Genomic DNA, 17,096 nt, shown 5'->3' on the forward strand with positions numbered 1-17,096 from the left:
AATCTGCAACTGGGGATGCAACTTTATTTTCATTACTTTAATGATGAATTGCTTGTTTGTTACACATTAACATGTTGTTTGGTCTGTAAAATGTCAGAAAATGGTGAAAAATATTGATCACAAAAGCTCCACGTCCTCATATATCTTGTTTTTTGTCCTGACCAACAGTCCACAACACAAAGATATTCACTTTACTAACATAGAAACTACAAAATATTCAGATTTGAGAGTTGGAACCAGAGAATTTGGACATTTGGACCAAATGATTAATTGATGTCTTTTACAATTAAAGAAATGAGAACATGAATCAATAACAAATGATCTTCTTTAGCTGCCAACGTCCTGCTGTCGGAGCACGGTCAGGTGAAGCTGGCGGACTTCGGGGTGGCCGGTCAGCTCACGGACACGCAGATCAAGCGGGAAACCTTTGTGGGAACGCCATTCTGGATGGCTCCCGAAGTCATCCAGCAGTCCGCCTACGACTCAAAGGTCAGATACCTGTTTGATCTACTCCATTTAAACCTTTATTAACCACTTTCATTCCTTTTGAAGTGCAACCTTAATAGCTTTTAATTGTGTTAGTGGTCTTGCCTTCAGCTCTTAGAAGCTCTAACCTTCTCCTTCACAACAGCAATTGTCCAATCTTAGTTTAGCAACCGTAATTAGGTCTGTCAAGCTTTAGATTTCTCCACATATTGAAGCTAATTTGGAGGGTCATGTGAGTACAAAACCAAAAATATAAGGGCATGTTTAAAAGATTAATTAATCCAGCACTATCACCAAAGTCAAGATATATAAAATAGTCACAGGTAATGTTAGAAAAACCAGTGTAATACTTCACCCTGATGCTACTTTGGGTGGATTAGGGGTAATGTGGAAATTGTAGGTCTACGAAATTAAATGACTAAATATGGATACGCACATTTCAGAAAGTCTGGCATATAAGGCTGCTTTGTATATCAAAGTATTTCTAGGCCTAAAATCTTGTGTCCCAGATTACAAAATACAACATCTCAGGGATTTCGTAATGATATCAGGTGTTGATATAATGTATTGGATTCATATGTAAATAAAGTGTCTCACATTACCCTAATCAACCCTACTGCTAAAAATCAAGGTTTAGAGTTAACGTTAGCTGCAAGTTTACCTGATGAAACTTACAGATTCGTGCTCATCTTCAGATCTCTTTGTCATTTAAAAGACTGTTTGAATAACAATGTATTTTCTGTAGTAAACATCTGTACAGAGTTATATCAAAAAGGACTAAGTCTGATGTTAATTTCTGCTGTTCTGCAATAATACGACAAACGAGAACAATGCTGCTTCTTTTATTTTGAGCTCATTCGTCTTAAAAGCAGAAGTTTACTTTTGTCTGTGTCTATGTGTGAAGGCATGACTATAAACTACAAATGGTGGATTTGCCACTGTTGTCACTGTAAACTGTGTACATGCAGCGCTAGATTAGAAAGCTTGACTTGGCATAGCAACGGTAACTAACGGCTCGGGGCTTATTTCATTCATATGTTGTCTTTATTTCATAGTTTTAAAACAATTGGGGAAGAGTTTCATTGCAGCTGTAGCTTGTTGGGCAATGTCTTTTGTCTCTCTGGGCTTAAAACACACGCTTTCTGGGTCATTTATTGGGTTGTTAGTGATTGTATGTGTGTGTTTGAGTATCAGCTTGTTTAATTTCTCAGATATATTCATACTCTTTGGATTTTTTTGTGGTGAATCTGCTCTGTATCGCTCTTCAGTTCTGGTTGCTAAAGGTCCATCCAGGTCAAACGTGTTCAGTTTATGGCCAAGGGATTCCTCCGCTGCCCTGTTAACACTTGGCTCCATAATTTGCATGTTGCCATAGCGACCGAAGCCATGTGGATTTGTTGTTGTCTCGCTTTGACGTCATTTGCATTATTTCCACAGTCATTTTATTTGCATCTAATAGTCCAGAATGCTGTCTGGACTCTTAGAGGACAAAAGGTGTGGATGTATTCTGGTGATTTTGGGCTTTTTATTGTTTTCTATAACCTCATTAACTCAGTATAGAGCTGCAGTGATTAGTTGATTAATCAATTAGTCAATTGCCAAATAAAATAAGTAACTAGTTTTATAATTGTTTTTTTTTTTAGGGAAAAGAATCCAAAATGTTTTGGTTCCAGCTTCTCAAATGTGATTTTGTCTTCCTCCCTCAAGCTTTGGCAAACAGGGATGGACATTTTTTTTTTCTGACTTTACATAAACCAAATCAATTAATCCATTAATTGAGAAAATAATCAGATTAAACTGCTTATTTGATAATGAAATTAATAGTTAATTCCAGCTTTATGTAAATACGTTGATCTGTATAGAGCTGCACTACTTAGTTTCTTTGCTTTTAGCTCCTTAAATGTCAGTATTTGCTGCTTTTCTATTAATAAAAATATTGGTCAGATATTTTTGATATTTTATAAACCAGATTAATCGAGTAAATAATCCTCAGATGAATTGACTATGAAAATAATTGCAGCCCTACTTAAGTGCATCACTTTCATGCCTTATGTGTCATTTAAGAAAAAGAACTAGAAGCTAAATCAATTCATGTAACCCACCTTTACTCTCACGGTTCCCTCAGTAGTTCTCACAATGTTGTGAAGAGTGTCCGGATGTGACCCTGTAATCTTTTTCCTATTGTCAGCGTATCTGACATCGAGCAACTGTCTCAAACAGACACGCCAATTAACCGCAACCGATGACTTCAGCAATGAAAACATTCATTCATTCATAGCTGCACCTGCTGCCATCAAACACACACACACACACACAGGTTTGTCTTTATATCCTTGTGAGGACACTCATCGACATAATGCATTCCCTAGCCTCTTACCTTAACCATCACAACTAAATGCCTAGACCCAATCTGTACCCTTAACTGAAGCTAAACCCAATTCTAACCTTCACTTTAAAACCAAGTCTTAATACTCAAATTGCCCCTTAAGAAACACAGAAATGTCCTCACAACGCTGGTTTTTAACTGAAATTGGTTCTCTCAAAGATAGAAAGACATGAACACACACACACACACACACACACACACACACAAACTAAAAGGATAATAGTTGGATATGATACCCAGTAACAAAGTAAACAAATGTAATTCGTTTGTGTTGATGTTAGTTGGTGTCTGAAAAAGGTTTTGCGTGCGTGTGTGTGTGTGTGTGGGGCGTGGTATGTTGGAAAATCTAATAGGGTGTGTATATATTTTCTCTTGATGTGGGCAGATTGATGTTGGTGTTTGTTAATGTGTCCCTGTGTGTGTCTCTGTGTGTGTGTGTGTGTTGTGATGTTAAATGTTACTTTCGGCCTCAAATGCCTGCAAGGCTTGAAACATGTGTGCTCGACTTCCTCTGAAGTTGTCGCTCCCACATGTGTAATCATATTGTGTAAGTGCGTCTAAATGTAATAATGGGTAATGTAACTAGTAACAGAGAAAATGAAGAAGCAAAATTAGGTTGTTTATGTTTTTAGTCACTGAACAGAATCTTTTATCAAGAGTAAAGCTTATTTTTTAGATGATGCATTACTCCTTTTTTATTAACTGATAGTTGATTCACTTTATTAAAAGTAAGAAGCAGCAAGATAAGTATTAAACTCATGCCATGAAACACTGTTTTCATCATTTAAACTCTTACATTAAAATAATAATGCTACAGTAATGAAAGCGGCATGTTGTAAGGAGGCGGATTTGCCTTCTTTTTTTTTAGGCTTTTCTTTAATTTGTTGAAGATGTTTTTTCAGTCTTTCTACGAGGGGAAGGAAGACAAAGTCTGACTTGTTGAAACACCAACAGTTTGCAGACGCCGCTCAGTTACGTAAACGACAGACGTAACCTGAGCAGTTAGAGCGAGCTGACAAATAAGGACTGCCATTGTGTGTGTGTGTGTGTGTGTGTGTGCGCTTGTGTGTGTGTGTGTGTGTGTGCGCTTGTGTGTGTTTGTTTTTGACTCCTGATCTCAAAGCTAGATGTGCTCATAAAATGTCATGTACAGTTTGTACCATTAATACTGGGGACGTTGTAGACTCAACAAAAGCAGTACTGTATTTTGACTGAAAGTAGCGCTAACTGATCAAACCTCGCTGTAGCTCGAACTAAAATAAGACAAATGGTGGTGACCTCAGAGGATATTTTGGGATATGGGAGATGCAGTTTGGTGTTTGGCAACAGTGACCAAAACCAGACCATAGCTAAACCTTAAAGGAGTAGAATAAAAATGAAGCTGGAGCCAGGAGACCGTTAGCTTAAAAGCCTTATTAACACATCATATCCTATTTGTTTAATTCAGAGCTGCAATGATTAGTCAATTAATCAATTAGTCGATCGATAGAAAGTTAATTAGCACCTGTTGAACGGACAAAATGTGACATTTGAAGCTGTCAACAAAGACTTTAAGAGATTATAATGGGCGTTTTTCATTATTATCTCTCAGTTTGGAGACAAATTCAACTAATATGCAGATTACTTTAACCATTAGTTGGAGCCTTAACCTTAAAGGAATAGAATAGAAATGAAGCTGGAGCCAGGAAACAGTTAGATGAACTTAGCTGAGCATAAATATGAATATAACCATTTGTTGCAGCCTTAGTTTAACCTTCATACAAAAATAATGAAATGAAAGGACGACTGTTTGTGGTCTTATAGGGGTTTATATTTATATTTAAGGTTATGTGTCTATTTTGTGGACATTTGAATAGAACTAGCTGTTTCCAGTCTTTATGCCAAGCTAACAGTCTCCTTGCTGCAATTAAGGTTGCATCCCAAAATGTTGTCCGAAGTTATTTAGAGTCTCAACTCTGTAAAATGCTCCTTCGAAGATATAAAGTTAGCATCTGAACGTGTTGTTCAAATTTGCAAATTTGTGGATTTGCCTTCAGTTTTTTGGCTGTGTGAAGTATTCATACATGATCATTTGATCCGTCACATTAAGTGTCTTTTTTTTCTCTTCTTGGGATACACACAAGCCATTATGAAGACATGTGGTGTGTTTGTGTGTACTAGTGTGTGTGTATGTGTGTGTGTCGCTACCACAAGCTGCCATATGGTTAATGTGTAACAGGAATAGAGTTGAGGAGTTAACAGTCAAATGGTGACCGAGCATCCTGTAATGTGACCCTGAGTAGATCTGCTACGACTGTACTCTGTGTGTGTATGTGTGTGTGTGTTTGTGTGTGTGTGTTTCGCCCAGGCTGACATATGGTTAGTGGGTGTCACCCGCCAGGCAAACAAAAAGTCAGCTCTCATCCAAACCACCTGACTCTGTCCGCGTCTGGTCTGTGTTTGTATTTGTGTACAAGCAGCTTTATAACGTCTATTCCCGACATGCTGACATGATAAGTCAACTTACTGAGGATCAATTGATGAAGTAAAAGTATCACACATATTCTTAAATGAAAGGAATTTCTGCTTTTCTCTTGTAAATTTAACATCTTTGTGGTTTCAGCTTTAAAACAACATATTAGAAGATGTCACCTGATCATTTTTCGCTGCTTTCCACCATTTGTATTTATTGCTAAGATAAACTGTTAACTCATAATTAAAATAATGATTTTCTACCCTAAAAAAAGGGAACTTTAGGTTAAGAGATACCTGTCCACTTGCTCTCTGTTTGATGATGGTTTACAGGAGTTGCAGGCATTTGATCTTTCATACTTTTACAAGAGAAGCTTCCAAAATCCTGTTCAAACCCTCCTGTAACAACAGATCCACACGCAGGAACCCATTAGGAGTAAAGCTGCAACAATTAGATGGTTAATTGATTAGTAGATTTACAGATGGAAAGTTTTCTAGTTCCAGCTTCTCAGTTGTAAAAGTTTTATAGTTACTTTAGTCTTTTGTGAAAGTAAACTGAATATATTTTGGACTTTTGATTGATTTGAAGATGTCATTCTGATCTTTGGTGAACAGATGGTTAATTTGATGGACATTATCCACCATTTCCAGATCTTTTTTTATAGATGAATAACAGAAATAATCATTAGTTACAGCCCTAGTTAAAAGTAACACAGCTCAGTAGCATGGTTTGCATTTAGCATCATGTAGACGTTGTGTGTTCTTGAACTGAATCTCCACCCAAAACCTTTTTTAGGACCAAAAAACCCAACCACCAAGTTTGTAGTTTGGTTCGTTCCTTCGTAAACAGCATCTGTGGTCAGTTTAGATTCACAGTGATTAGTTAGCTTAAATGGATAAAGATGCAAAAATATTCAAACTATTGTAGGACACTTCACAGCCATAGAAAATGTTCCTCTCCTCAGGAATCCAAAGGCAATAAAACACTGAAGGAACAAGGTAATTTAGTCCCAGTAGACGTTAATAAAGTCAACCTCTAAAAATACATTAAACATTAGGAAAGATAATAAAGTTTAATTGTGAACTGTCTGTTCTAACAGGTGCAAATTTCTCATCTTGAATGCAAATGTATGTGGGTTGGTGCCAAATGTCTTTAATTCTGAGTGTGTGTGTGTGTGTTTGTTACCTCTATGGGAACTCTCCTGGTATAATCACAGACCTTATTGGGAGCAGACGACCTCATGATGATCAAAACGTGGTCCTAATGAGCTAAAACATCATTTCTAAAGGTCTTGGTTAAGGTTAAGGTTTGGGTTAGACTGTCCACAATGAATTGGAAGTCAATGCAGTGTCCTAACAAGGATCGCTTTATGTGTGTTTGTGTCTCCAGGCTGATATTTGGTCGCTGGGCATCACCGCCATCGAGCTCGCCAAAGGTGAACCTCCGAATTCAGACATGCATCCGATGCGAGTGTTGTTCCACATCCCCAAATCTCCTCCTCCGACGCTGACCGGCGATTTCTCCAAGAGCTTCAAAGAGTTCACTGAGGCCTGCCTCAACAAGGACCCCGCCTTCGTAAGTCACAAACACTCAGTTGAAATTTACTCTAATAAACCTTTATTTATAGAGTCTTTCTTTCAGTCCATTTTAATAGTCATCTTTTATCTGTAACCAAGTTCATTTACTCAAGTACGATGCTCAGATATCAGTATTTCAATTTTATGCTCCTTTATACTTATATCACTACATTTCAGAGGGTAATGTTGCACTTTTTACTCTTTTAATTAGGGCCCGAGCACTGACAAGTCAGTGAGGGACCTATTGTAATTGCCGGAATTATTATTATTAGGGCCCGAGCACTGACAAGTCAGTGAGGGACCTATTGCTATTGCCAAGATTCTTATTATTATTTTTCACGCTCTTTGTCCGCCACTTTGAGCGCATTTTTGGTGGCCTGAACATACATGAAAACTCATGAAATTCTGCACACACGTCGCAGCTGGTGAAAATTTATTTAATTTAACGTGATTGGACGCAAGCGTGGTAAGGGGACTCGCTAGCGCCCCCTAACGTCGGGTCATGTGACCACAAATCTTCTCGGATCTGCATGAAATTTAGATATGTCATAGGTCTCATCGGATCATTTGGAAATTAATTTAGTGGAATTTTTTTACCAAACAGGAAGTCGCCCACGCGGCGTGGCGTGCACCGATTTTCATTTTTCAAACACCGCTTTGAGGACTTTATGATGTTCACAGAATCATGAAACCTGCCACGTAGGTTTCAAATCATGAGCTGTTTCATCTGATACCACATTTGCCCAACATTTTGCCCCAACAGCTCAGTAGCGCCCCCTAATGCCTTTTCCCACTTAGCATGTACTGACAAACTCTAAAACTCACCAAATTGGACACACTCGTCAAGACTCACGAATATTATTTTTTGGTATGACCGCCACCTTTTAAGTGCCAAAATGACTCTACAGCGCCCCCTAGAACATTAAAAGTTGAAGCCCCGCCTTCTACATGCACGTACATGAACGAAATTTAGGATTCATATATATCATGACCAGACGCACAAAAAAGCCTCTTGGAGACCATACCTTAAGTCCAACAGGAAGTCGGCCATGTTGGATCACAGGTGCATTTTTGTCGCCATTTTCCCCATTTCCAGGCCTCGTACTTTAACAAACTCTTCCTGCAGTTTTGACTCCACAGACTTCAGATTGGAACTGTATCATCCTCAGACCTTGATGATGTAAACCTGACGACAGATTTTTCCTACGTTATACCAGGTGGGCGTGGCAGTCGTTTGTTTGTATAAACAAACAACTCCTTATAACTCCTCCATACATTGTCGGATGTTAATACATGCACTGCGTAAAATGTCACACCTGTTGAAGCCGTTTCAATTTCAACATCATTGGGGGTGGATGTGGCAAGGGGTCTCCATAGCGCCCCCTAACAGCAGGTCATGTGACCACAAACTTTGTCTGATCTTCGTGAAATTTACAGGACTCATAGCACTCATGGGTAAACCCCCAAATTATTTTTTTCAAATTTTTCGCTCTAACAGGAAGTGAGTTATTGTGCATTTCCTGCGTCAATTTTCCGTTTTTCCCTCTGCGTTTAGAGGACTTTCCCGTCTTCACAGAATCACCAAATTGCCAACATAGGTTCACACTCAGGAGCACTTTAATTTGAGACCATAACTGCCTCTGGGCGTAGCACAACAGCTCAATAGCGCCCCCTAATGCCTTTATCCATTTTGTACATTTTCACAAACTCCTACACTCACCAAATTGAACACATACGTCAACATTCACACAGATTGACTACTGACAAAGTTTGGGATTTTTAAGTGAGAAGATGACTTCACAGCGCCCCCTGGAAAATTTCAAAGTTTAAGCCCCGCCTTCCACATTGACATAGAGAAATGAAATCGACAAGGCCTATGTATTTTGTCCAGACGCAAAAAAAAGCCTCTTGGACCCATACCCTAAGTCCAACAGGAAGTCGGCCATCCAGGCAAAAATGTTCAATCTGGATGATTTTTATTATTATTATATTTGTACGCCTTTTTGACAGCCTAAACATGCCCCAAAACTCACCAAAACTTGCAATCATGTCTGATCCGGAGAAAACTTTGATATTTTAAGGAGCGCGGAAATGGCCGACGCAAAAATTGATTAATAGCGCCCCCTAGAAAATTTAAAAAATCAAGCCCCTCGACTCAGATTGACGTAGACAAACGAAATTCGTCGAACACATGTATCATGTCCAGACGCACTAAAAAGCCTCTTGGACCCATAGCCTAAGTCTAACAGGAAGTCGGCCATCCAGGCAAAAATGCTCAATCTTGACGCTTTTTTGGCCCTTCACCCACATTCCTTTGTGCTGAGAAGTCACCCAGACTCATTTGTGGTCTTAGACTGCCATCTAGTGGAGACATTAACCGCTGCACACAATGTTCAATTAAAGGCACAGGAGCAAAGACATCTACATGCCAGTTTTGACAGCCCTGCGACTGCCGCACGCACCGACGTGCACGTACGGCGTTTACAGTTGGGGGGAAACCGGGGGGGTGCGAGGGCCCTTCGACACTGCTTGCAGTTTTAATTATTATTATTATTATTATTATTCAAGTGCCGCGTAATGAATCGCATTTTTGGCGGCTTGAACATAAATGAAAACTCATGAAATTCTGCACACACGTCGCAGCTGGTGTAAATTTATTTAATTCAATGTGATTGGACGCAAGCGTGGTAAGGGGACTCGCTAGCGCCCCCTAACGTCGGGTCATGTGACCACAAAGCTTCTCGGATCGGCATGAAATTTACATATGTTACAGCTCTCATCGGATCATACGGAAATTAATTTTGTGGAATTTTTTTACCAAACAGGAAGTTGACCACGCGGCGTGGCGTGCACCGATTTTCACAATTTCGAACACCGCTTTGAGGACTTTATGATGTTCACAGAATCATGAAACCTGCCACGTAGGTTTCAAATCATGAGCTCTTTCATCTGATACCACATTTGCCCAATATTTTGCCCCAACAGCTCAGTAGCGCCCCCTAATGCCTTTTCCCACTTAGCATGTACTGACAAGCTCTAAAACTCACCAAATTAGACACACTCATCAAGACTCATGAATATTATTTTTTGGTATAACCGCAACCTTTTAAGTGCCGAAATGACTCTACAGCGCCCCCTAGAACATTTAAAGTTGAAGCCCCGCCTTCTACATGCACGTACATGCACGAAATTTAGGATTCATATATATCATGACCAGACGCACAAAAAAGCCTCTTGGACCCATACCCTAAGTCCAACAGGAAGTCGGCCATTTTGGATCACAGGTGCATTTTTTCCGCCACAGGTGCATTTTTTCAGCCCTCGTACTTTAACGCACTCCTCCTGCAGTTTTGACTGCAGAGACTTCAGATTAGAACTGTATCATCCTCAGACCTTGATTATGTAAACTTGATGACAGATTTTACCTACGTTATACCAGGTGGGCGTGGCAGTCGTTTGTTTGTATAAACAAACAACTCCTTATAACTCCTCCATACATTGTCGGATGTTTATACATGCAGCGCGTGAAATGTCACACTTGGTGACGCCGTTTCAATTTCAACATCATTGGGGGTGGGTGTAGCAAGGGGTCTCCATAGCGCCCCCTAACAGCAGGTCATGTGACCACAAACTTTGTCTGATTTTCGTGAAATTTACAGGACTCATAGCACTCCTGGGTAAACCCCCAAATTATTTTTTTCAAAATTTTCGCTCTTACAGGAAGTGAGTTATTGTGCATTTCCTGCGTCAATTTTCCATTTTTCCCTCTGCCTTTAGAGGACTTTCCCGTCTTCACAGAATCACCAAATTGTACACATACGTCAACAGTCACACATATTGCCTACTGACAAATTTTGGGATTTTTAAGTGAGAAAATGACTCCACAGCGCCCCCTGGAAGATTTCAAAGTTTAACCATTATATGAATACCTTATCCCCTTTCATTTCTGGTCTTGGTGTGCCATCTAGTGGAGACATTAACCCCCCTTCACACAATGTTCCATTGAAGCAGCAGGAGCAAAGACCTTTACATGGCTGCTGTCAATGCCCTGCGACTGCGACAAGCACTGACGTTCCTGCGTAAGAAGACCTCTACCTGCGCGCCCTCCGACTGCGCCACAGTCCGACGTGCGTGGATGCGCGAGGGCCCTTCGACACTGCTTGCAGTTTTAATTAGCAGTTACTTTTTGAGATTAGGACTTACACCACATTGTTTACATTGATTAAACCTTCTCAACCTTTTTGGTTTGAGTCTAGTCGGCGCTCCGTGTCATGTTTCTCCCCTCTAAACTTATCATATGGTTTCATTTAAGTTCAAGTTTTGAGGCTCAAAAACATCAAAGTATCCAATATTTCAAGATATAGCAAAAAATTGAGAAATAATCATCTCACGACCCCTCAGGTTTAACTCGTGACCCTTTGAAGGCGGCTCAGCCACCAAATATAACCACCTCTAATAATATAATCACTCATGGTTACCTTTACATTTAATACTTAAAGTACATATTGCTGATAATAATATTTACGCTTTTGTACTTTTCTATCACCAAATAGTCTTCTTAGTGATTACAGTGTTTGTGTGTCTGCTTAAATTGAGGGAACAAATACAATTTCAATGCATTAATGCAAGAAAACACAGATTTGATATATTATTGAGCTGTTTTGACTCTTCAAATTGACATTATTTTAAATCTTTCCTTGGTTTTTCATGGTAATCAGCCATTATAAACTTGTTTAGAGGTAGAGATTTCTTAATTTGTGTATTTCTGATATTTTTGTAGGTTGGTTTTGGTTTTCCTGTCATTCATTTTTAGCCAGCTCTCCTTTACTGTGTGTTTGTGATTGCACAGTGCTGCCCCCTGGTGGACAAACTTCTCTTCTCCTTTGTCTTTCTACTTTTTCTATTCTGTCATTGTTTCTGTAAGATCCTTTTTTTAAGATAAGTAAAAATGTCCAAACTTTACAAATACCTTGTTTTATTCATCTTTTTCTTTCTCTAAACTTCAATGAAGTTATTAAAAAAGGAGTTAGTCGACCAAAGAGAGTAAATAATCTGTCTCTGCTCTCTTTCTCTGCAGCGTCCCACAGCCAAGGAGCTGCTCAAACACAAGTTCATCGTCAAACACTGTAAGAAGACGTCCTACCTCAGCGAGCTGATCGACAGGTACAGGAGGTGGAAGGAGGAGGGACACAGCGACAGCAGCTCCGATGACTCCGACAGGTACCTTCATTGTTTGTTTTAAGAGATCTAACATCTAGTTAAAACAGGAATTATTACTATTTTATGTGTGAATACATCCATATTTGCACTGTCTGGTGATAAATGAGTGACATAAGTGTTTGGTTTTGTGTGTGTTTGTGTTAAGTGAGTCCAGTAATAAGGAGAACGACAAGTCTCCTGAGTGGTCCTTCACCACCGTCCGCAAGAAGAAGACAGAGGGCAGGAAGGTCCTCCAGGGGACGGTCAGTACCGTGTGTGTGTGTGTGTGTGTGTGTGTGTGTGTGTGTGTGTGTGTGTCGTTAAAAGGCATGAAAGTAAACATCGCTCCAGTTAAATTAATATTATAAATTTAAGAGACAGCTTGCGGAGTTAAGAAAAGCTTGTAACGCTGTCAATATGGTCGGATCTCATTCGGTAATGATAATAAGGGTGAGAGGCAGGAAGTAATGTGAGTATGGTTATAAAACGTTTAGTGGAATAAGGCCACAAACTAAGCTGTAAATTATACAGCGTTTTATCAAAATGTCATGTCTCAACTGTCATTATCCTCCGACGCTGTCTTTAAAACAAGAATATAATTACACAATATTTCCAGATATAGAGGTCAATCACTCCCACTCTCGCTCAAACCGGCCAAACGGTGGAGCTCCTTTCAATTTCACATGTCAGAGTTCATTAAGAAGCGAGTGTGTCTTGCACGTTTCACATCGACCTCAAAGGGAAGTGAAATCCACTCCGACTGCATCATATCAGAGAGAAGAAACCCCTCGTTGGATATTTTCCTCTTCAGAATAACCACAACTATTTTGAAAATGAAAGAAATAATTGATGTGACTAGTGATATTAAAAATAATCCAAATGGACAGTTTACAAAACCTATTTTTGGATTAATTTAACTTACCATTTTAGAATGGTAGATATATTATATATATATATATATATATATATAATTAAATCCATCTTGTTTTTCTCCTTTTCATCCTCCTTGACATCTTCCTCCTCCTCCTTCCTTGCAGGGTCAGGATCAACTGACTAAATCCGCCAGTCTGACCACAGTCATCTCTCCTGTCTTCACTGAGGTTAATACAAAAACTCATACTTCTAATACTTCATATTGTTTTCTGTGGCATTCACAGCAAATGTGTAGAAAGCATATTTTAGTTGAAAATGTCAATAATGTTTTGTTTGTTTGGGAGTTGTATTCCTGTCAAGATGAGTTGTCTAAAGATGCCTCAAAGCAAAAAATAAATCTAAAAAAAATATCCTTAACAACTATGTAAAGAAGTGTGATATGCATTTGAATAGTGGCTCATTTTTAAGGACGACAAACACAGTTGTAGAAAGGATTTTAGAAATATTGAGGTCAAGAGTTCATAATCTTGCAGTGCAAAACAAGAAATGGGTGACAAGCCACCAGAAAAAGTCTGTGAAGTGATTTAATGAGCAACCAGCCAAAAGCATCGATGCAAAATGAAAACATAGATCAGGCATCGATCGGTTAAGATGCGCTTTTATTTTGAAATTCCCTTGGCACGTCTGTCTCCGCCACAGTGCGCACATCTCCAGACAAAATACCTATGGTGCCATGGCAACCACCAGAAAAAAAAAGTCTTTGAAGTTGTCATGAGCAGCTTTTTTCTACAAAAACTAAAAACCACAACTCAGATGCTTCAGACATCACGTTACTGTAAACTCAGACACACAGAAAGACCTGATATGTGCTGCTGCCTGGGTCTTTTTTTCGTTTTTATTCCTCCACAGAACGATAGACACCGCAGTTTTAAAACAGAAGCAAAACTCCTGCTTTAATGTATAAAAACAGAAACTTAATGTTCTGTTGGTTTTCTTTTATAGGATGTGAAAACATTGTGTGGTAGACGTGCACATCCGCAGCTGCAGCCTGCAGACTTTTTTTCTTGCTTATACAGATTTTGTAATTGTGTCCAAGAGTTTTCTTACTCCGGATGTGTGTGTCTACCACTCCATTATTTCTTTTATAGGAATGCGAACATTTTTATAAAGCTCTATATCAAAATGTGGCACTTTATAGTAAACAGGAGGTCTATTTTTTTTTAATGTCTGGTTGAGCTCAGAAATAAAAATGTTAAATATTTTAGAAGCATTTTGTGATTTGATATAAATGGAAGTGATTGTGTTAAATCAGCTGTGATATCGCCTCATATCGATCGCTGCTTCCTGAATCGAATCTAAATCGTATAGTGACAGACTTTGTGATATTGGCAAACATCAAATCGTTGTTCATTGAATCGATATAATATCGTATTGTGTTCGTAAGAAACTTGTGATTTACACCCCTAGAACGTACGTGAACCCAAATTTGAATTTTTGGATTTGAATACATTTGTGACACAACTGGGAAGCTAAATAATAATATAAACACCCCAACAAAAAAAAGGAGAAAAAGGACCCATCCGTTTAAAAACGACACCAAAATAAGCTCAGCCCATAAATGACTGAAAACCTTGTTGTCCTTAGTAACAAAGACAAACTTCATGATCTTTCTACAGAATTCCTTTTTTTTTTTTTTACTGCAAAATCAAATGTGCAGATGGCAGAAATATTAAAATTGTCTTCTTCTGTAGTTGAAGCAGCAACACAAGGAGCACTCTGAGCAGCGATTGGCCATCGAGGAGCTGGAACGTAACATCCGATTGGCCGAGGAGGTCTGTCCTGGCATCACGGACAGGATGGTCACACACATCATTGCCAGGTACCAAAAGTACGTTTGTCACTTTATAAATTATCTTCTTATATTTTGCTTTCTTTTTTTAGTCCTATTCAGAATTAAGTCTTATTTTTCTATAATTCCTCATCGTCCTTTGTCTTGGTTTCTTTTTCTCTCATTTAGTATGTTTTCAGAAATTATCTGTCCTCCTCTATCAGATCTTTTTTTAAACAAATATGTTCCTTCTCTCCTTCTCGTCGCTTTCCCTCAGATTCACGACCAACTGAGGAGTGGAGGGATCGAAAAAGGAAAATGAAGAGAGACTGTGTCTCCGTATGGTGACGCTGCTGGATGATTGGAAACAGAGGAGATTTTGCTGTGCGATGTCTCCTCGCTGTACACACAAAAACACACACGCAGCCACACACACACCACACACACAAACACAAAAGCACACACACACACTACTAATGTAATATATACACTATATATTTTATATATATATATAAATATACGATCACTGCTGCTGGCTGAAGAACTTTTTTTCTCCAAGTTGGATCCGAATAACAGCCGCATTTTTGGTCTGGCGGTTTGAAAATACAATCAAAAATTGTTTTCATTTCTCCTTTTTTAGGGTCGTGAACTTCATTTTTTAAAAATGTAATCACTTGTCAAGTTTCATTTTTGGATATGTCTAAAATAAAGCAGGCCATTTTTACTGGCAGTTTTCTGATTTTTCTTAACCTTTAAAATGATCATAATGTGCCTTAATTCTTTGTCATTTTTCTAAAAGAAGATGTCACCTTTTTTTTTTCACGGTGATGTCATTTTTTTGTTAAAGCCGCGCACAGAAAGGTATAAAGAAGAGGGGCTCTCGTCCAACAGCAGTGGTATGTTTTGTGTCATGACTTGCCTGGACTTTGTAGATGTCTGTATGTTCGGTAGCACTTGAGACAGATGATATGCCAATATTACATTTATTGTGTTGTCTTCAGTAATGCTTTTAAAATTACAGTTCCCTGATACCAGAATTGGGTCAGCAAAGTTATTAAATATTTATTGTTCTACCACTGAAACAATCCTGAAAAGAAACTAGTTAATATGTTGAGCATTTTACTAATTATGTTTTTTTGTTGTTGTTACAGATTCCCAGTAAACAGACGGTTAGCTAAGCAACTGTTAACGTTTCCCTTAAGATTATAGACCTATTTTATGACTACTTTTTGGGAGCTTTCAAACTCTTGCCTGGCTTGATAACAAGTAGCTTGCTAACCAGTTAGCTAACGGTTGTTGTAGCTGTCCCCAAAGTAGCTAGCTAAATTTACCATTTGTTGTGTGTCTGAAATCCTCAAATTTTATTTAAATAATGCTAAGTTAAAGTTTCCCCACCCTGCATGTTAAAAACAGCTGCCATTTTAATAAAACTAATGTCATTATAATTAAACTATGCGGTCTAATAAAATGGTAGTAATGGGGAAATTTGGGCAAGGACATACGTGTGGAGGTAATTGATGAGCGTGACTCGATTTAGTAGTTTTCTGGGATGTGTGTAATTCATTCAGTGATGGCAATTGATCAAGATCTGAAAATAAGGTACAACCACATAAAGGTCTTCCACTTGCTCATGATAGGTTTTTTAATACGCATTGAGTTTGGGAAATGAGTCAATCGTGAGCATACAGGGAGCTGTAATTAAAAGTATTACTGACAGTTTGTACCAAAGACACTATAAAAGTTGGTCATTGTATATTTTTGTCTTTTTATATTATCATAAGGGATACGACAACGCTCGTTAGGGGGGGGATGTAAAATGAAAGATGTAAGATTTAACAGAAATGTACTCGTTTTGTTTTGTTTTGTTGTTTTTTTTTTCTTTTTGTAGCGGGACGTAGAGTTTTATGAATAAATATTTAAGTTTGATTGAGAAATTTGTTGTGTTTCGTAAGTTTCTTTCTTTACTCTGTTCACAACTGGGTATCAGTGTACATCAGAGGTCAAAAACTGGTTTGTAATCTTGGCATATAGTTAGTTTTCAGCTACTTTTACTTTATTATTACTGTATATATGATGTATTTGCTTGGGTAAAATGACCCATTATCTAATATTATGCAATTGTAAAGTAATATAAGAAATGACTCCGAACATACCAGATGAATTTAATTTGTAAATATTGGATTGTATTAGTTCATTTAACCACAGTCATCTTCCTGCGTATAATCCTTTACTGACAAATGTTTTATAAACCAAAAAAGTCTTTAAGTTCACAGTTTTCTACAGAACTCACAAGAA

General features: G+C 38.4%; 1 protein-coding gene across 2 annotated transcripts in view; it reads left to right on the forward strand.

The window, feature by feature from the left end:
- Positions 1–16,750, forward strand: part of stk26 (serine/threonine protein kinase 26) — a 35,726-nt gene extending 18,976 nt beyond the window's left edge. The window contains exons 6-12 of one of the 2 annotated variants that reach the window (XM_062444766.1): positions 332–489; positions 6,714–6,899; positions 11,979–12,121; positions 12,267–12,363; positions 13,138–13,200; positions 14,725–14,861; positions 15,079–16,750. In XM_062444766.1, the coding sequence (XP_062300750.1) occupies positions 332–489; positions 6,714–6,899; positions 11,979–12,121; positions 12,267–12,363; positions 13,138–13,200; positions 14,725–14,861; positions 15,079–15,094 (800 nt within the window). In that variant the 3' untranslated portion in view covers positions 15,095–16,750. The remainder of the gene's footprint in view (positions 1–331; positions 490–6,713; positions 6,900–11,978; positions 12,122–12,266; positions 12,364–13,137; positions 13,201–14,724; positions 14,862–15,078) is intronic. The other variant, XM_062444767.1, reaches the window with a different exon arrangement.
- Positions 16,751–17,096: the final 346 nt, after the last annotated feature.

This window comes from Scomber scombrus, chromosome 23 (assembly GCF_963691925.1).
Source record: "Scomber scombrus chromosome 23, fScoSco1.1, whole genome shotgun sequence".
NCBI classification, from domain to species: Eukaryota; Metazoa; Chordata; class Actinopteri; order Scombriformes; family Scombridae; genus Scomber; species Scomber scombrus.